The 21,164-nt window shown below is 33.2% G+C and overlaps 2 protein-coding genes across 2 annotated transcripts; one reads left to right on the top strand and one right to left on the bottom strand.

The window, feature by feature from the left end:
- The first annotated feature begins 664 nt into the window (after nucleotides 1-664).
- Nucleotides 665-14,134, top strand: LOC107484121 (protein NAP1). The gene is given in 24 exon segments (XM_016104739.3): nucleotides 665-836; nucleotides 1,515-1,966; nucleotides 2,055-2,129; nucleotides 2,783-2,863; nucleotides 3,106-3,182; nucleotides 3,184-3,261; nucleotides 3,936-4,020; nucleotides 4,448-4,573; nucleotides 4,668-4,775; nucleotides 5,031-5,075; nucleotides 5,152-5,294; nucleotides 6,375-6,507; nucleotides 6,754-6,864; nucleotides 7,169-7,247; nucleotides 7,982-8,175; nucleotides 8,505-8,650; nucleotides 8,750-8,831; nucleotides 8,932-9,042; nucleotides 10,255-10,380; nucleotides 10,444-10,583; nucleotides 10,666-10,762; nucleotides 11,798-12,807; nucleotides 12,961-13,155; nucleotides 13,336-14,134. Coding segments are annotated over 23 exon segments (4,164 nt in total). The 5' UTR covers nucleotides 665-836; nucleotides 1,515-1,546; the 3' UTR covers nucleotides 13,838-14,134.
- Nucleotides 14,135-14,331: 197 nt separating this feature from the next.
- LOC107484120 (DNA-directed RNA polymerases II, IV and V subunit 3) lies at nucleotides 14,332-17,395 on the bottom strand. The gene is made up of 3 exons (XM_016104738.3): nucleotides 16,774-17,395; nucleotides 15,905-16,145; nucleotides 14,332-14,776 (listed from the first exon to the last, which is right to left on the bottom strand). The coding sequence occupies exons 1-3, from the start codon at nucleotides 17,235-17,237 to the stop codon at nucleotides 14,504-14,506; spliced, it is 978 nt and encodes a 325-aa protein (XP_015960224.1). The 5' UTR covers nucleotides 17,238-17,395; the 3' UTR covers nucleotides 14,332-14,503.
- Between the last annotated feature and the right edge of the window lie 3,769 nt (nucleotides 17,396-21,164).

Consider the following 21,164-nt stretch of genomic DNA (forward strand, 5'->3'; position numbering starts at 1 on the left):
TCTTTAGATAGAGTAACAACTAACAAAGACATGAAGAAGATTCACAATAGCTACTTGGTGTGACTCATGTATGGAAGAGTCGTCACACACGAAGAAGACAGAAAAAGCGAAGACGTAGACGCACCTCGTGTACAGAGAGGTACGAAGTATAAGCAAAGAAATAGCCCAAAGAACTATTTGAAAACGAAAGACTTTGGTGAAAGAAATAAAGATTAAAGAGTAAAGACACTCTCTGATTTGTCTTTAATATATAAATATATAATGATTTCGTTAAAAATATTTACCAAAATTTTTATAGACGACGAATTTTCAGAAATGACTTAAAATTTAGTAAGTATCAAAATTTAGATCTCTTATTTGTAGTTTTGTATCCGAATTTGATAAGAAAGGATTAAAGAAATGTGTTGAAAGAGATAGTCAAAATAAAGTCCGGTTTAAAGAAGAGTTAATTTTAAAAAAATCAATGTTTCGTGTATATTCTTTATGGTTAACAATTAACGTATATTTAATTTATTTTATTAATTTAAAAATAATTAATTAATGATTATTATATTTTTATACGAATATCAAAATAAAAAACATTTGAAATCAAAATAATATTATTGAATAAAATTGTTCTCGAGAATTTTTTTATTAGAGTGAAGGGAAGCAGCAAGCTTCTAAAACTAGCAATAATATCATATCAGCGCTGAAAAAAATGCAGAAGCAGCTCCCACGCTTTTGCATTACTACTTCCACCATTCTCATTCTCATTCTCATAATGAATCATTCATTTTCATTCCAATCTCAGATCTGATTTCGCACCTCTTCCAACAACTCAATCATCTTCTCTCACTGTAAGTTTTCTCATCTGTCTCTTTCTCTCTTATTTTTCGGGAAAAATGTGGAAAGGGGAAAGTCTTTTCACTCACTCTCTCTCAATTGATTTTGGCTCCTTCTAAAGCAAAATGCTTCTGCTTTTTTTTTTGTTCGGTTGTGCTTGCCTTACTGCTTTTGCTCTGAAAAACTCTGGTTCATTTAATTTGTGAGTTAGTTTACTGTTTCTAGCACCTCTTCTGCTGATCAATGTTACAGTTCGTTCAGTCAAAGGAATCGAGAAACTATGGTCAGAAATGGGAAATGGGATTAGGTTTTTTTTCTTAGTAAATTGTTTTGCTTATAAACTAAAAAAAAAAATAGAAGTTTGATGCTTTGAACTTTCTAATTTAGCTGCCTCAAGAATTGTGTTTGGTGTGATCCTGCTGGCTTCTAAGCTCATTCTTTAATTATTTTTGTGGTGTTATATATTTATTTGTTTATTTTTGTTTTGGGAAAATAATAGGTGTGGACTTTAGAATTTCCAGGGAATTTTGAAGTTGTTGTTTTAGATTTGAGAATTTTTCTTAAGAGGCCCCATTTTATTATTTTTTTTCTTGACAATTATTTTGGAATATTGTGGAATTGTGAAGTGAGAGAAGCTTTGGTTAGTGGTGGTGATTTTGTATGGATTTGATTCTGGAACGCTTGATGTGCAGAAAAGTTTGTGTGTAGTGGTGACTATTGGTTCATGGCAAGGTCAAGGCAAAAGTTTTCGAATCAGGATTCTTCGTTATCGCCTACTGCTGCAAGATCGAGGGAGTGGGATGGTCCTTCTAGATGGACTGACTATCTAGGTACCGAAATCAATTCTCCATTGTCATCTACCAGCTCCAAGAATTTCTACAATGATGCGCAGTCCCAGACCACCACGCCGTCCCAGTCCCATAAGGGTCTTAACATGCAGTGGGTGGTTCAACTCACCGAAGTTGCCGAAGGTCTTATGGCTAAAATGTATAGGTTGAACCAGCTTTTGGATTATCCGGATCCCATCAATCATGTATTTTCAGATGGGTTTTGGAAAGCTGGTGTATTCCCCAACCATCCTAGAATCTGTGTGATGCTCTCTAAGAAATTTCCTGAACACTTCAGCAAATTGCAACTTGAACGTGTAAGAAGTGATGTATGCTGTGCTTTGAATTTTGTGTATTGATCAAAACCTCCATGGGATTTCCTCATTTGAGAAGAAATGGCTGCAGATAGATAAGATTGCTTGGGATTCAATGCAAGATCATGCAGAACTTCATCTACAAAGCTTGGAACCTTGGGTGCAGGTGTGATTTTCTTTCCTTTTTTTTTTCCCATTTGGTTCCCCCTTTCATATCTGACAAGTTATTACATGAATAATTGTCGATTAAAGGCTTAAACATTCCATTGCATGCCCTCATCTTAATTCTTACCTGACTAGCTTGACTTGATTGAGGTTTGTTAAGACTTGCCAAATTCGACTTGTCAATATCTTTTTTTACTCTACTAATTTGCACGAGTGAATAGGGCTTTGAACATTGGTTATTCGTTGTAGCTTTTTCTTTCTCTTCATTTTTTTAAAAGTTGTGTCGGAGGAAAGGTTGGGAGAGAGTAAAAGTGAAAGATGAAGCTTATACCTAAGTCTATAACCTTTAATTAGACTTCAATGAGATAGATTTGTTACAAGTCCCACGTCTCTCAAGGGATGTGGTCTCTAGAGTGTTTATAAGTGTGAGATGTCTTTCACCTCTTGTGCTAGTTTTTGAGGTGAGTTAGGCCCATTCAATTCTAATAAGATTTATAGGTTCCACCATCGTTATGATTTGTGATTGTGACCAATAAATGATCCGTTGGTGTAATTTTATGTGGACTAAAACTTGCTCACCTTTGCCATATCGTTTAGATTTCCAGTTCAACTGTATGTTCCCTGAACTAACTCAGCAAGCATTGTGTGTAACAGCTACTTCTTGACTTGATGGTGTTCCGTGAACAAGCTCTGCGGCTTATATTGGACCTGAGTAGTACAGTAATTACTTTGTTGGTAAGTCTGAATATTGTTTCTTTCCTTCAACATGAGTTGCTCTGATGTTGAATGGATTTTGAAACTAGTTTTCCCGTACACACATAATGTTATATGCAATGACATCAAACTTTTTCCTACAAAACCATTCAATTTTTACCCGTTCATGTGGAGATGGTACTTTAGTGTATAGTCGTAGTGTATGATAGAATTCTTAGCATTTGAAATAAACTAATAGCATAATTACTGCATCATTTTTGCAGCCCCACCAGAATTCTCTTATACTACATGCATTTATGGATCTCTTCTGTTCCTTCGTGCGGGTCAACCTTTTTTCCGAGAAGGCAGGTTTTCTTTTCAGTCATGAACGTGCTACATGCAATGTCAAGAAATGAGCGGGATTGTGATTTTTATCATCGGTAAGATATTTTGATTACATTTTCATATATTATCATCGGTTTCTGGTAAAATTTGCAATTTATAGGTGTGCATGTATATGCACATTCAGGGGGAATTTCTCTCTTAAATATGCTAAGAGATAGAAAGCTTTGCTTTATTGATAACTTTTTTTTCTCAGTTCATGTTTCTGGAAAGGATCTCATATCCGTCTTTATCCTGATATTCTTTCTCTCTTTATGTTATTATAGTTCGTATTTTACAAAAAAAAGAGGGCATACACAAACATAACCTTTTTTAATTGTATATCTATTTTCTGAGAAGAATTCTTTTGTTTTTGGTTGAGACATGGGAAAAAACTTCACAAAAAAAAAAAGCAGACAGGCCTTACACATGTAATTATGCATTACATATGGAAAAGGGTAAAGATGGTTCGGCATTTCTAGAAAGGGCATTACTCTTATACTAGTCAGTTTTGGGAAATGGGTGGGGGTGTCATTGTCGGGAGTTGATGATTGATGGACTTAATTGGGAAAAGTAAGATCTGAGACAAAATTAGTTAAGGATCATAAAAGTGGACTACACTAGCTTTATTATGCAATTCTTTCATGATTCTTTAAATCATGTTTTTTCTTTACACGTATTTTGAAGGAAATAAATGTTAATTTATTCATTTCTTATGTTTATTTCTCTACAGCTTGGTTCAATTCATTGACTCTTATGATCCCCCACTGAAAGGATTACAAGAAGACCTAAATTTTGTGAGCCCCCGTATTGGAGAGGTTAGTCGCTTTCTTTTGTGTGTACTGAAAATTTCTAATTGGGATAGGATTACAAGAAGACCTAAATTTTATTTTATTTTATTTTTTTATATTTTTCCTTTCTTTGTTATTTTGTGTAACTGAGTCTGTTAAAAACCATTGATGTAGGAACTTTCCATTGCTTACTTATAGTATTCCATATCCACTATGATTTTCATCCATGATGAGTCTACATCGCCTGTTACTCGTAACATTTTCAAAAGAATGCAAAATGTCCTCAAATTCAATAGGAAGATTAAACATCTTAGCACTGTTTTATGTATACACGTCGTATTATTTTTGTATGAAGAATTTGTTTTTGTTGGTTTCCTTTATGGATGAATACATGTGATTGCATTTGGAAAACTGTTAATATACTGCCATTGACAATTTTGATATCATTTCTCAGGTACTAGAGGCTGTAGGCCCTATTATTTTTCTATCGACAGACACAAGGAAACTTAGAAATGAGGGGTTTTTAAGTCCATATCATCCCCGATATCCAGACATTCTCACAAATTCTGCCCATCCCATGGTAATGTTAAATTTTCAAAACATATTGATACTTTATTCTTAAAAGATAATTATTTCTATAACAAAACTGTGTTCTTTTATCATTCAACATGCAGAGGGCACAAGATCTTGCAAATGTAACTGCATATCGAGAATGGGTATTATTTGGGTATCTTGTATGTCCTGATGAGCTGCTTCGTGTCACTAGCATTGATATTGCTTTGGTATGTTCCATGCTTATACAACTAACTTAGAGATGTGTCCGACAGTGTATGTTAAGATGGAGGTCTAATGCACTTTACCAATTAGTTTAATGCGAGCTTCTGAGTTTACCCTTTTTTTCAAAAAAAAAGTTTGATGTTCTTTCATCCAAGTTATTCAAATAAAACGTCATTATAGCTAAAACAATATTTTACACTTGAATTATTGGAGTTATGCCAAGTTTACTTCTTAATTTCTGGTTGCTCATGGCATTTCAGGTTGTTTTGAAGGAGAACCTAGTGCTCACATTATTCAGGGATGAGGTAAATTTGACATATTGGCTTTCAAATATTGTCTTTTAACTGCTGTAACTGACAATTTGTAATAATCAACATACAGTACATACTCTTGCACGAGGATTACCAGTTATATGTTCTGCCTCGAATATTAGAATCTAAGAAGATGGCAAAATCTGGACGTACAAAGCAAAAAGAGGCTGATTTGGAGTATAATGTTGCAAAGCAGGTTGAGAAAATGATAAGGTATATTCAAAATACCTGTGTAAATATCTTAAATTCTAACATAATCAGGGGAACTATATAAATTTGTAGTACTTCTAAATCCTGAATCCCATTGAGAAAATAATGTGCTTAAAAATTTGGGGAAGTGTACCATTTATGAGTTCTCGGGGTGATTTTATAAAGGGTTGGGATTATCAGATTTTATATTTCGGTTGCTTTATTTTGGGTTTAGTGGTTTTATCAGCCTCTTTATCGTGTTTGACAAATTCATTTGCATGTAATATTGCCGTTTGATATTCAGAGGGAATGGAGTGCATACTTTGTTGTTACTTGTGGTATATAATGCACATGCTTCTGGCTTGCCTTAATTTATAATTAAAGCAGACACTGTAGCTTTCCAAGAAACAACAGGACAAAGAAAACGAAAGCAGAAAAAAGAATGTAGTTGTCTAAAAGTTTTCTTTTCTTTTGTTTTTTGTTTTTGTTTAAATCTATTTCTAAAAATCTTTTGGATGTAATTGCAGTAGTAAGATATCTGTGATCTCTTAGAGAACAAATGACAATGAAAACTATCTTTCTAGAAAGATGTAATGTATTAAATTGTCCAAAAGATTGATATATTGATCACTACTCTTGATGTAGTGTTGGACATGTAAATCATTCACATGCAATGTGTTTTAGTTGGTATGTTGTGACATGTTAAAAAATTTAAGAAGTGTATTAATTAATATAGTGAGTATACTTTGATTTGATACTAACACCCCTAGGTGAGGTCTGATAAATCTAAAGACAAACGTCAATTATTAGGTTCAAGTGCTCAACAAATTACGAAATACTTGTTGGAAAAATAAGTGGCATTTTCAACTAAAATGTGTATACAAGAGGTGACTGTGTCATGTTAAGGAATAAAGTGTAAACTACTTTTCCAAAAGAAAGTTGGCATTACTACAAGAAAGCACTTCTGCAAATCTGATGTGTGCACACATTCTTTTCCATACTTTCATATTCTTCATATTTATTTGTTTGTCTTCATTTTATTTTAATGTGTATGGCATAATAACGGTTAACAGTGTTAAACACAAAAATAAATGAATTTTTCAGCGAAGTTCATGAACAAGCAATATATTCCTGTGATGCCATACATCGTGAAAGGAGAATTTTACTGAAACAAGAAATTGGAAGAATGGTGCTGTTTTTTACTGATCAGCCCAGTCTATTGGCCCCTAACATTCAGGTTCTTTCTATTAACATATTTGACATGTATACAGATTGACGAGTGTATCTGACATTTGTCTTACATTCTTAAGATGTTTGGTGGCCTCATGATGGCATATTATATTTTGTCTCATTCCTGGAAATTTCAGCCCTGTACCATGTTCTTTCTATAACTTTGAAATCAGTTGTGTATTTTGTTATATTTTCATTTTTCTACAGCTATTTAAGATGACTTGTTTATGAGAGGATGTAATCTTTCATGCAGATGGTGTTTTCAGCATTGGCTTTAGCACAGTGTGAAGTGATATGGTATTTCCAACATGTAGGGATTGCTTCTTCAAAATCTAAAACTACTCGGGTGGTACCAGTGGACATAGTAAGCATTTGTTCTTTATTTCCTTTATGGTCTTTTCTGCCTAACTACTGGCCTCTTGCAAACAACCTACCAAGGAAGATAGAGTTTACAGTGGTGAGAGGAAGAAGAACAAGGACTACATGTAATGGAGAAGGAGAAAATAGAAAATACTCTACTTCGGTGGATTTGTTTGCTGGATGGATTGTAATTGGGTGAAAAGTTTTTTTATTCTTTACTACTTGTTTTTATTTTTCTTTCAGTGTATTGTTCGAATCTATTGATAAGATGATTGTCTTGCCTTCAAAGTTTCATGGTCATGTTACAGGACCCAAATGACCCAACCATAGGATTTCTGTTAGATGGAATGGACCATTTATGTTGCTTGGTACGCAAATACATTGCAGGTTAGATTGATTTTATGTTTACTAACTTCTCCTATGTTCAGGGAATATAATATCTAACAAGTGTTTTGCATTGTTGTGAAAGAATATTATTCCGTACAATGTGCACTCACATTCCAATGTTATTGATACCCTTAAAAATGTCTGCATTCTGCTGTAAGCCTCTAACCAGGGTTGTCAAATCCACTAAATCTACACACTGTCAAGTCGTAGGCATGTAGCCTCCATGTTTTATCATAGCTTTCATAATGAATCTGAAATGGTGGCTGTTCCATAGTGTGGGATCTCACCTTTTCTCTTTGGCAAAAGTTTTTCTTTTGTTATTATCTGGTTCTAGCAGTAAAAGAAAAGAGAACTCCCATATTGGTGACAACTATAGGGTGTGTTGTTGCATGTTTAAAATTGTAAAGGAAAAATGCAGTTATTCTTTTCATGGAGACTTCGCTGTTAGTCTAGAGTTGTCAGTTCTGAATGGTAGAAGTTGGGATATGTCTCTGGTATGGAAGCTTTGAATTAGGAATCAGATATTAAATGGTGTAAAAAATTCCTTGACAAGCTGTTTTCTAACGAATGATCCATGATTTTCTTTAATATATTAAATTGTATTTTTGTATTATAATTGATACTTTGTATGTTCTATATGCAACTCTTAGTTACTACTGCTAGTGTTGCTTTCTCCTTTAACTTTCCGTCTAACTTTTGCCTTAATCTTTTTTGGAATTTCCCCCTTATTGCAGCAATTCGTGGTTACTCACTGTCATATCTTTCATCATGTGCGGGAAGAATCCGTTTTTTGCTGGGGACCCCTGGAATGGTAGCACTTGATTTAGATGCCAGCTTGAAAGGACTTTTTCAGCAGATTGTCCACCACCTTGAAAACTTACCAAAACCACAGGGTGAAAATATATCTGCTATAACTTGTGATCTATCGGTATGTTAGAAATCCTTGTGGACCATTTTATAATAATCTTATACGTAGGATATATGCCTTCTTTCATAAGCTTTGATATGCCTTAATCCACAGTTGTGACTTCCATTCAATAATTTTACATGTCATTTTGCTTATAATAAATCAAGACACTGTTATGACAAAGAAAGCTAAGTTCTGAAATCATGCTAGTGAGGGCTGATTCATACAAAGATTGTCAGTTCACCTTTGCTCTTAGGTGCCAGAATCATAGTTTATAGTTTTCCGAGTCCTTTATGCTGTTATAGTTATTAATAATTTTATAGTTTTCTGACATGTACCCATTCTTTCAGGATTTTCGAAAGGATTGGCTATCAATTTTATTGATAGTCACCTCATCACGTTCTTCTATAAACATTAGGCACTTGGAGAAAGCTACAGTTTCCACTGGCAAAGAAGGCTTATTGTCTGAGGGGAATGCTGCTTATAATTGGTCCAGGTTTTTATCCTGGTTTTGATTTTCTTTGCACCGCTATTCTCTACGTACAAACAAAAGCTAAAACAAATCAGGATGATATCTGGTTTTCTTTTGATGCAGATGTGTAGATGAATTGGAATCCCTACTTTCAAAGCACGGTAGTCTTAGGAAGCTCTATTTCTACCACCAGCATCTAACTGCTGTGAGTGTCCCCACTCTGCCTCCCACATAACTTATTTCTGCAACTTGATGTTATATATCATTTCTTTCATTTTAAAACCCAAAGTATTTTCCTATGAAAGGTTTTTAGAAATACTATGTTTGGTCCTGAAGGACGGCCTCAACATTGCTGTGCTTGGCTTGGCATTGCTAGTAGTTTTCCAGAGTGTGCATCTCCTATTGTTCCAGAAGAGGTAAAACCAAAGTCTCCCTGACATTCTTCTACTGTAGTTGTTTAGTATTGACCAAAACGTTGAAATCATTAACTGCAAGATGCAATGGAGTTGTACTTCGTTTCACTTTTATGGTATGATATTTAGCTACTGTATTTTTGCTCACATGAAGACGTGGTCTGCAAATATTTATGATTTATATTTCTAACTTTTATTTTTTTTTTAAATAATAACAAAAGAAAGAATTGCATTAAGGTATTGACTACTGAGGGAACAATAGAGAATTTCATTTATGTTAATATGTAAGAAACCTGGTCACATCTAAGAGAAGTACAAATTCTGTTGCAATGGATTCAAAGCTGATATCAGTGTCTGATATGAAACTGTAAACAAGATAGTAAAGATACAAGAGTGTTTGACAGACCCACCACTCTTCCAAAAGAAGCCAACAACGACACCTTAAAAGCTCTCTATTAAGGGAGATAAACTATTTTCCTTAAATACAACATCAAACATCTCATACTAGATGTGGGACTTTGGAAACCCCATTATAACCAAGTCCCTAACAAATTACCATTAATGTACAATTTGTGACTGCCTTTGTCCAATTTGAAAAGATGGTAGAATCTCGTCTTAAGTGGTTGGACATACGGGAAGAAGATCGACATAGCATCCGATTAGAAGGGTAGATCAAATAGCAGATAGACTAGTGGTGAAAGGTAGAGGAAGACCTAAAAAAGACCATATAGGAGGTGGTCAAAGGGGATCTATCTAAAATTTTTCATTATAAACATGATCTATGATAAGACACAATGGCGTTGTTTGATCCATGTAGGCATGTAGCTGACCCCATCTAGTGTGATAAGGGTTTGTTGTTGTAATAAAAATGAAGAATTGCTTTATTGCAAAAAATAGAGAGTCAATGGCACCTAATGATCTTTTAGGAGTGGGTGTTTCACATGTCTGTAATGGTTGATAGTTCATACAATTGTTGCATTTATAAAATATGGCTTATTGTTAATCTTACTTCAAGGTAATGAATAACTCTGGTTCTGTTTGAATCTGTGTGGTTGCTGTGCATTCTATGTGATTGCAAATCCAAACTTCTAACAATGCTGGTCTCAAAAGTACAAAGCATATAGGTCAAAAATTGAAACTTTATCATGTAAGCTTCCTTGACAAAGCTGGGAAATATCAAATAAATGTGATCACTGTATTTTTGTCTGCAAGCAGGTTACGAAAATTGGAAGGGATGCAGTTCTTTACGTTGAATCTTTGATTGAATCCATCATGGGAGGATTGGAAGGACTAATAAATATTCTTGACTCTGAAGGAGGATTTGGTGCACTAGAGAATCAGGTAAACAATTTTGTTTGACTAGTTAACTCCATTTAAGAAAACTGACTGTCAGATCCATTTCAGCTTCTGCCAGAGCAAGCAGCTTCTTATCTGAATCAAGCATCAAGAGTTTCTATTCCATCATTTAAATCTCCAAAAGGAGCAGCTGGCTTTCCGTTACCTGGACATGAGAGCCTACCTGAAAATAATAGTTCTATCAAAATGTATGACACTGTAAACCATTTCCAAACGTATTATGTATAGCAACATATAGATTTTTAATGTCGCTGATTTTTCTATTGACAGGTTAGAAGCTGCAATGCAGAGGTTGACTAATTTGTGCTCAGTCTTAAATGACATGGAGCCTATATGTGTTTTAAACCATGTCTTCGTTCTGAGAGAGGTTAGAATGGATCCTCGTTTTGTTTCTCTTCTTTCCCTTCTGAGATTTACTTATATATGTAGAACAATCTAGGTAATGCTATAAGTTGCATAAATGTTGGTTGGTAAGAAATCTATGATGGAACTACTACTTTTGGGAATATTTCTAGCCTTTTAGAGCTCCTATACAGATAAACTGAAGTAGCCACAGTGACATAGATGCTTGGTTGTTTCAATATGAAGATATCGAAGCATTGGAAAAGCTTGGTAAGGATATTGGTTCAGACAGCATACAGATAATAGAATAGAATAGTAAAGAAATAATGTTTGATCTTGAAACATATAACTATTAAAAAGATTCTTTAACCGAGTAGAATTGCTGATTGTGAATGAAAAGGTCTCACTTGGTAACTATACAATTTAATCTGGTTAAGGTTACTCGTGGGAATGAGAGTCAAGGAATTATTTTCCCCCATCCCCCCCCCCTTCTCTCCTCTTTTTTCCTTCCTCTATTCGAGAGAATCATGTTCCAGAAATATTTTGTTCAAAACAAAATTTGAATGACATCAACATTCCTCTAGTTACGTGTAGAAGTACAGTATGAAATCTTGCATTTAAAACTGTCTAATTGTGATAATAACAATAACAATAACAATAACGATAATATGCATGGATTAATCACTGATGATAATTATTGGACACTGGTTCGATATGGCTCTTCTAAGGGATATACACTTCAGAGAGTGAAGCGCATGAAATAGACCCTGATAAGGAAATCAAGGGAGTAGCTCACATCCATGTTCTGTTGTCCAGATGTTTGTACATGTGAAATCCTGAGCCATTGGTTTTCTCAACAACAGGAGGCAATGCTGTCTATACCATTGGAAGTATTGTTCTCATTTTTAAAGGTCCACAGCCAATATTGATTGCATTCAAGTAATGGATCAACACATTAAACCCAAGCCATTACACATTCACTCCCACTTTGTTTGTTGTACTGTTTCCAAACCAGTACATTCCTTCTGTTCTTATTTTCTTACTCATGCTTCTTTTGCAGTACATGAGAGAATGCATTCTTGGCAACTTCAGGAGAAGATTACTTAGTGTTTTGAAAACAGATAATGATCTTCAACGGCCTTCTGTTCTGGAATCACTGATTCAGAGGCATGTTAGCATAGTGCATCTTGCAGAGCAGCACATCAGCATGGACATCACTCAGGGTATTCGTGAAGTTTTGCTTTCAGAATCCTTTTCAGGGCCAGTTTCTTCTTTGCACTTGTTTGAGAAGCCAACAGACCAACACACAGGATCGGCCACTGAATCTGTATGCAATTGGTATATTGAAAACATAATCAAGGACATATCTGGTGCTGGTATCTTGTTTGTTCCAATCCATAAATGCTTCAAGAGTACAAGGCCTGTTGGTGGATATTTCGCAGATTCAGTCACTGATCTCAGGGAACTGCAGGCATTTGTTCATATTTTTGGTGGCTATGGGGTAGACAGGCTAGACAGGATGCTAAAAGAACACACAGCTGCACTTTTAAATTGTATTGACACATCATTGCGATCTAACCGTGACGTCCTCGAGTCAGTTGCTACCAGCCTGCATGCTGGTGATAGATTTGAAAGAGAAGCTTCCATGAGGCAAATAGTTGATCTGGAAACTTTGATTGGTTTTTGTGTTCAGGCTGGCCTAGCCCTGGCTTTTGATCGGCTACTATCTGAGGCTTCTGGTGCTGTACTTGAAGAAGGTGCTCCCCTGATACATTCACTTTTAGCTGGGGTGGTTAAGCATCTGCCTGATGAAGTACCAGAAAAGGAAGAAATCAAGAGAATAAGATCAGTGGCAAATATTGCAGATGTGGTCAATGATCATGATTCTATTTGGGTGAGATCAATTTTAGAGGAAGTTGGCGGTGCAAGTGATGGGTCATGGAGCTTGTTACCATACTTATTTGCAACATTTATGACGTCAAATATTTGGTCCACTACCGCATTCAATGTTGACACAGAGGGTTTTACTAACAATATCCACTGTTTAGCCAGGTCAGTATGAATAATTATCCAAGCTATATGTTATTATCGTGCTTAATTTTTGTAATTATTTGGAGCTTGTATTTGCATAGCCGTAATCTGACCCAATGCTGTTGGAATTGGATTGACATACAACAAGCCTACATGTTATTGTTGTCTCTCTCTCCTCCCCCCCCCCCCCCCCGCCGGAAGCGAGTTTGTGAGATTGGAACGGGAACATCAGCACAGGTCGTCATTATCAAATGTGCATGCTAGTGAGGGAATGGATCCTGAACTAACAGGTCATGTGTCAGCTGAAGCAAGCATCAAGTCCACGCTGCAGTTATTTGTGAAGCTCTCTGCTGAGATCATACTGGATTATTGGAGCGAAACACATAGGTAAATATATCAAATTTTACCTTTAGGGATATGGTATTATATAATGTAGCAGCACGTCAAATGACTACTATAAGCTCTACATCATTGCTATATTTGCCTGGAACGTTCTCATTTTGTAGTTTACTAAGATCTTTTTCTTTTTGGTGTTATTTTTATTTTTACATATTGGGTTATGTGCAGATCTCATCTTGTAGCACAGCTTATCTTCCTAGACCAACTCTGCGAGATCTCACCATACCTTCCAAGAAGCTCATTGGAAACTCACGTTCCTTACTCCATTCTCCGCTCAATATACAGCCAATACTACGCAGATACTCCATCAACCCCATTGGCAATACTGAATTCATCTCCCCGTCATTCACCTGCCATCATACTAGCTCATGCTTCTCCTGTCTTAAGGCAGCCTCGCGGGGACTCCACACCTCAGCATTACACCAATGACTCATCCGGATATTTCAAAGGGTCATCATCACATAGCCAAGAACACATCTATGAGATTGATACCAGCAACTTAAGGAGCATGGACAACCGGCAGAGGAACGCTCGTCGCTCTGGTCCTTTGGATTATGGCGCTAGCCGTAATAGAGTCAAATCTGTTGAAGGGTCAACTTCTGGGAGTACTGGGCCAAGTCCACTCCCTAGGTTTGCAGTATCTAGATCTGGTCCGTTAGCATACAAGTAGTAATATTGTTTAAGATACTTCAGAAAGAGCTGGTAAATTATTCACCATTTGTTAGTGATCAGTTGTTCATAATATCATAAATCATCTAAGCAGGTTCCCACAAGTTTTGGCAAAATGTATATCATCATATCATACCAAATGTTTCTTTTGTAGTAGCCTGGATAGTTTAAAATCAATGTCATATTAAGTCTCCGCTGTGCTAGTCAGAACTCGGAACCAAGTTATCATGCTTTATCGCTTTGCTTTATTTAAGCCATTTCCTTGACCTTTCGCAGGGAAAACACCTTAGAATCTGCATACTTTCCCGCTGTTTCACACATTGTTTTTCCAAAAATTTAATATATTTCAAATTAGTTATCATTCTGAGACTTAAAAACAAAATATAAATTTTATGAATAAGAAGATTTATAGGTTATATTGCAAGTGAAATTATGTGAAAATACTTCATCACTTATTGTGAAGAAACTAATAAGTTGTACTTTGCTAGAATGCAATAGCTCTAAAAAATGTTACCATAAGCTAACCACTGTTTGCAAAGTTACACAAAGTTGAAAGTTCTCTATCTCCACATGACAAAAGGTGAGATAATCAGCATCCTTGGTTAATACAATGTACCAACATATTCAACAATAAAAACTTTGCCATGCTATCTAACAATAATTTTGATCAACCTCCTCGCATATGTGCACCCAGCTCACCAAACTGATCATCAGCCTCAACTGTGTCCTCAGATAGCCGTACAGCATCCAGCTTCTGTTTCAGGATTTCAATGGCATTTAGCAACAACTGAGAAGCTTTTATGGCTCCAGTAGTTTCCACAGTGAATATAAAGCTATCCTGTTTTGCATTGATTTCTACAAGGCCGGGCTTCCCCATTGCTTCAGCTTTCTTGATGACCTCATCATCATAGGTGTATGCCTCGGCATCAACCACCATAACCTGATAAATACTAGAAGCTTGGTTACAATAAACACCTTGATACAATTGTATCATAGCAGTGAAAAGTTTGGTATTTTATGATATGTTGAATGAGAAGGAAGGATTCACCATAAAAATCAAACTGAACTTACAAATCAGTATGAAGAGCCATATATTAACAGTTCAAAGACACAGCATTTTGTGCTTGATTCAATCAGTAAGATGGCACAATTACAATCATGGGTTCCTTAATCACTTAATCCCAACATTAGCATTTTATATATTGTTTTTGAAACCTATGGTTCATTATGCAATTGCTTGCTTAGAAACTGACTGGCCCTGATGCAGCAAATCCTTCACAATGTTTTTAGCAATCTCCTTGTTACTTTCATAATTCATACACTTGTTATTTTACATGCAAAATCTTCCTTGGAAGTACAACTTAGAATGATGTCATACAAAGTTGATTACTTTTCATTGGTCAAAATCCAGATTTGCTTTTGGCATAGCCATAAAAGTTTAAGCATAAAAAGCTCCCTAGAGAAACGTCCGTTTGATTCCAAAACAGAAAGGCAAAGGGATGAATGCAGACAAGACACTGTATATTCAAACACCACTTTAATCCAAAATAAAGGGAGAAACACTTTTTTCAAGGTGGTAGCTAGCTTCACCAAAATATAGACTTGAGTTGTCTCTAAGTTGTAGAATGTGCCTTCACTATGTGACTCTGTAGGCCTACATTACAATTTGATTCTGTAAAATAATGGAAGAAGAATTCCTAAGACCATTAGCAATTAATGTTTCCTCACAAGAAGCATCATGTAATCAATCTATCAGACCATCAAGTTACAAGTGCCAATCATTGATCCCATTGTGAAAGCAAGTAGTACATCTAATATTCTAATTCTAATTCATTGTTCTTTCCTACTTTAACATAAAAGATGCAGATGCATTTTATTGTTCAAAGATGCAGCTTACAATATTAAGGATAAGCATATAATCACAAACTATATAATAAAATACCAGAGTCTAATATAAGCCTCAAACCAGCACTTTTAGGAAAATTCAAGAATCACAGAGCACATAAGTAAGATAAATTGATAACAGCAATTCTAGCATTACTAATGATATCAGTGAAAAGTGACCAACCTGTTGTGTTACTTGATCAATCTCAAAAACAGGGGTAGGACTACTTTCAACCCATTCTTTTTTCTCCTCAAGCGTCAAGCTCTCCATCAAATCCTCATTTATGTGAATCTCCGGCTCATACATGAAAGTAACAGTTGCAGCCGGTGACCACTTCGCATGATCTTTGCCAATCCCCTTCCTAGCAATTGCCCTCAGCTTCACCTCTTGACCTTTCCGCAACTTCACAATTGTAATCCCTCCCCTGAATTTAACAAACAAAAATAAAAAACCTCAAACCACCAAAAATTACACATCCAAGGCCAAGATAGCCATGTTATTTCAATTCATTCACTTATTTATAAACACCATCCAGTTGATCTCAGGTATGAACGTAAGCGATGAAACTAGCTTAATTATTGCCTTCGGTAAAACAGATATCATCACAATTCAAATAACTAGGGACTTCAGTTACACAAGAATTAATCTATATATCAAAATTTTTACACCACTGAAATTCACACTTGCAGTGTCACCAAAAAAACAATTTCCACGCAAAATAATTTTAGAAAAAAAAAACAAAAGGATCAATTAAAAACAATTACCAAAAAGTTCCTTCAATTTTTTCAAGAAATGAGTAAAATAAAAATCACCTTGCCTAAAAGAAAAAAAAAGAAAAGAAAAGAAAACAACCCCTACTTGAAAACGAAAATACACATTTGTGCCTTTAAAGGGAATATAGGCATAAATTTGTATTCTTCCAATGCATCAAACACATTGAAGATTTAATAATTTTTTTTCTGTTAAAATTTTCCACATCTAATATCTAATATCCTTAACAAGTGCCCTAACTGCATTCGTTAGAAAAGAAAGAAAGGGAGGAATAAGAATACTTCTTATTGCCGCTTATGCCATCAGAAGCATCAATGGAGGCAGCAGATTCAGAATAATCAACAGGAACAACGGTGTGGTCAGAGCTGATGAGATCGGAGCTCGTAACATCTTGCGTCTCATCGTTCCTGCAAACAGCCATAAGGTGGAACTCGACGGAGCAAAACTCGCACTGGCCGTCGCCGTCGCACGCGTCGCAGTCACGTGAGAAGCGCATGCTCATCGCCCGGTCGCTTGTGAGAGGGATCAGTCCGAGTCGGTGAGCGATGAACTCGTCGTTGAGTACGGACGAGTTCACCTCGATTTCGACGAGGTCGATGGCGATGGTTGGGACCTCGGCGATCATCACGCGCCGGAGCGCATTGGCGATGGAGGCGTCGGTGTCGCGGAGCTCGAAGCGCGCGTAGTCGTCCCTCAGCTCGCGGATCTTCACGCGCGGCATGCGGGCGTAGGATTGGCCTTCCATTGTTCTGGAAGCTTCTTAACGAAACCCTCACTCAGTCACTGTGTGGTCTTTGCTACGCAGAATTCATAGCAGCAGCAAACGGAGTAGACAAGAGAAGTCGAAATAGGTCTTTTAAACCCCTTCCTCAAACCCCAAAGGATAATATGGTCATTTGATTTGTATGTTTTGTAACCCAGAAGGAGGGCTAATGAGTAATCGGCAATCACAGTTGTTTTCCTCCGAAAAAAAAAAATAATACTTAATTAGTCCTTGAATTTATACTCCAACTTCAATTTAATTATTTTTTTTAATTCTTAAATTTTACAGATGTAACATTGGTCTCTAAAACAATCTTTTGTACAATAACATTAATGAAATGCTGATATAGACAATCAAATTAAAACTTGTAAAACAATACCATTTTAATTTTGATATTTAAATAATTCATAAATAACTCGAATCACTTGTTTTTGAAAAAAAAATTCAATAAATATCACTCATAATATTTTTTTGGACTATTTGAGTGCATAAACAAAAACAACATTTTTTACAAAGTCCAACGTCACATTTGGTTGTTCATGTTAACATTTTATTAACGTTTGTGAATTGAAAATTATCTCATGACTAAGACTAACATAAATTACATTTACAAAATTTAGAGACTAAATAAAAACAATTAAAATATTAAAAATTAAATTAAAACTCGTGTGTAAATTAAAGAACCAAATTAAATATTATTTTTATTTTTTATAAGGGGTAAAGGATTTTTTATTTAGCAAACAATTTTTTTATTTGATCCGAATTTTCGTAAAAATTTTTGAATAACTATTTAGAATGTACACATAAAAATCCAATGTAAAAATATATTTAGACTATTTATTTTAAAATAAAAAAAACTCAATTAATCTTGAAAAGAAAGTTTCACTTCACGTAACATTATCAAATTATTTTAATAATAAAAATACTTTTTTTTAATAATAAACTTGCACAAGATGTTATAAAAATATGATTTCTGAAACTCTTTTTCTAAGAATATATATTTTTAATATCTAATAATTTTTATTATATTTTTTAATTTTTCAAAAATTTATTTGTTATTTGTATTTTTTAAGATTATTCAACAAATGAACTTTTCAATAGCATTTTGGTGGTAAATTATCAAATTTATCTATCTACCTATTTATCTTATTATTTTATTTATATAAAAGTTGATAAGCAAATTTTACTACAACTAAAAGGTAACATTTCATTTATTACTCTATTGTCACATAAATTTTTTTCTCTATGTTGTAATTTTTCTCTATTCATTCAAGAATTTCTACTAATATTATCTTTTAATTAATATTAATAATAAATTTGATCAACAGCCTCCTCCGTTAATAGTATTTTTAATTAATTAATATTAATAATAAATATGACCAATAATTTTCATTAGCATTATCTTTTAATTAATAAATTTAATATCACTATTAAATTATTTTATGAGAAAAATTATCCTATTATTCTTTTTTTTTTGTCATTAACTATATTTATAAAAATATTATTCTATTTTGATATGTTTTATGTTATAAATCAAATAATCTATATATTATATCTTTCTTAAAATTTGTTAATTATAGAAATTAAATTATAAGTTGTGAAGTCAATTGATATTCAATGATATTAAGAAGAATTATTATAAATATTTAAATTTATTCTAATTTTTTATAATTTTATTTTTTTAACTTACATAAATGATTGTAGAATTTTATTTGGTAAAAAAAAATATTTTTTGAAGTAGAATTTTATTTTTTGTAGTATTTATACATTATTTTTTATTTAGATATAATTTATCAAAATTAAATAGACAAAAAAATTGATTCTCTTTTCTATACTTTATCAAAAAATTCTACTTAAGTAAATACTATATATATACATTATTAGAATTAGTTTTTATTATACTATATTATAGCACTATATTATACTATAAAATCTTTTATAATATAATTTTTTATTTTACAAATTATATAGATTATTTTAAAATTAATTATAAAATAAAAAACTTATTTATTATCATTTTAGTTATCTAAAAAATTATGTACAAAATAAATAAAACTTCAAAAATAACAAAAACAGGGATCATATATATTTATTAATGACAAATGACTTTTGAATTTATCAAAAAAATTTGTGCATTTGATTCAAATTTTTGTGAAATATTTGGATAATTATTTAAAAGATACATATAAAATAATAGAGAGAAACTTGATCTCTAGTTATCTTTTATTTTTTAAAAATTTTTGATTATTCAAAAAAATTAAAAAAAGCCTATTTGACATAAAAATTACTAAATTTTAAAGATTAAAATATTTTATTTTTGTAATAGAATTTAATTTTAATATACTCTCAATATAAAATAATTTAAATAGCATATATTAATCATGTAACTTCATGTAAAAAAAAATTTATTTTTTATATTAATAACATAAATAATCATAAAAAAATAGATATAATTGAACAATTAGATAAAATATTTTATCCCGAAAGCTAAGAAACATGGACACATATGAAACTTTGATGTATCCATGTCGTATCCATGTCGAATACTCTTGAAATTGATTGGATACATAAGTCTAGAGTTTTATGTCCATGTAGATCTATTTTTTTTAATATGTGTATGTGCACAAATTTTAACAATAAATATTTTTAATTATTTTTAATGTAATTTTTATTATGATTAATTATTTATTATTTATAATGTTAAAATACTAATTATTATTTATATATTTTTGTTATATTACATGATGTATTCTAAACGTTTTTTAGGTTGAGAGTGCATCAAAATTAAATTCTTTGTAATAATATTTGTACAAAATTACATCAATTTTTTTTAATCAAAGATAGGAAAACTCGAATCTGCGACATCTTACATGAATATAAAGAGACCATACCATTTGAGCTATAACTCATTGACAAATTATATCAAAATTTATTATTTTAAATTGTTTGAAAATAAATATCTAATATCTGATTATGAGATAATACTCATTTTGGTCCCTTAACTTGCACGCGAGTCTCAATTTAGCCTCTAAAATTTCATTTGCCTCTATTTAGTTTCTAAACTTTGCGAATGTGACTCATGTTATTCCTTGGGATAATTTTCGACGTACAAATGTTAACAAAACACTAACGTCAACAGCCAGATGTTTCGTTAGACTCTGTAAAACGATGTCATTTTTGTTTTGGTTCTCAAATAGCCCAAAAAATATTGTAAATGATACTTATTGAAACTTTTCCTTTCAAAACAAGTAATCCGGCGTCATTTTGGACTATTTGAGCGCCAAAACTAAACGGTGTCGTTTTACAAGTTCTAGCGTGACATTTAGTTGTCTATGTCAGTACTTTATTAACATTTTTGTGTCGTAAATTATCTACGAACTAATGTGGATCATGTTTATAAAATTTGGGGACTAAAGAGAGGCAATTGAAACTTCACAAACTAATGCGTGCAAATTTAAGGATCAAATTGAGTATTAACTCATCTTATTATCTTTTAGATGCTTATTTATCATTTGTATCTTTCATAATTATTTTTGTCAACGGTTATTATTTTCATAGTTTTTAATTTTCAAAAAAATAAAGAAATATCCTAAATCATTAACTTAATTATTCTCTTAATTTTTAAATGAAAAATATTTTAAAATTTATCTTTTTAATATTTATAAGAGTTTAATTTTGATGCACTCACAGTGTAAAGCGTTTTATATAATCGTGTTATCACATCCGTTTTTTGGATAACTATTCACACAATTAATGTAATAGGTAGTTATTTTTAAGTTTAATTACTTTGTTGGTCCTTTTGTTGGTTCCTATAGTTTCGTCAAATTTTGAATTAGGTCCTTACAACTTTTTCTTTCAATTTAGTCCCTGCATTAATATTTTTTTAATTAGGTCCCTCTTAATAACAAT

The sequence above is a fragment of the Arachis duranensis genome, chromosome 4 (genome assembly GCF_000817695.3).
Source record: "Arachis duranensis cultivar V14167 chromosome 4, aradu.V14167.gnm2.J7QH, whole genome shotgun sequence".
Lineage (NCBI taxonomy): Eukaryota > Viridiplantae > Streptophyta > Magnoliopsida > Fabales > Fabaceae > Arachis > Arachis duranensis.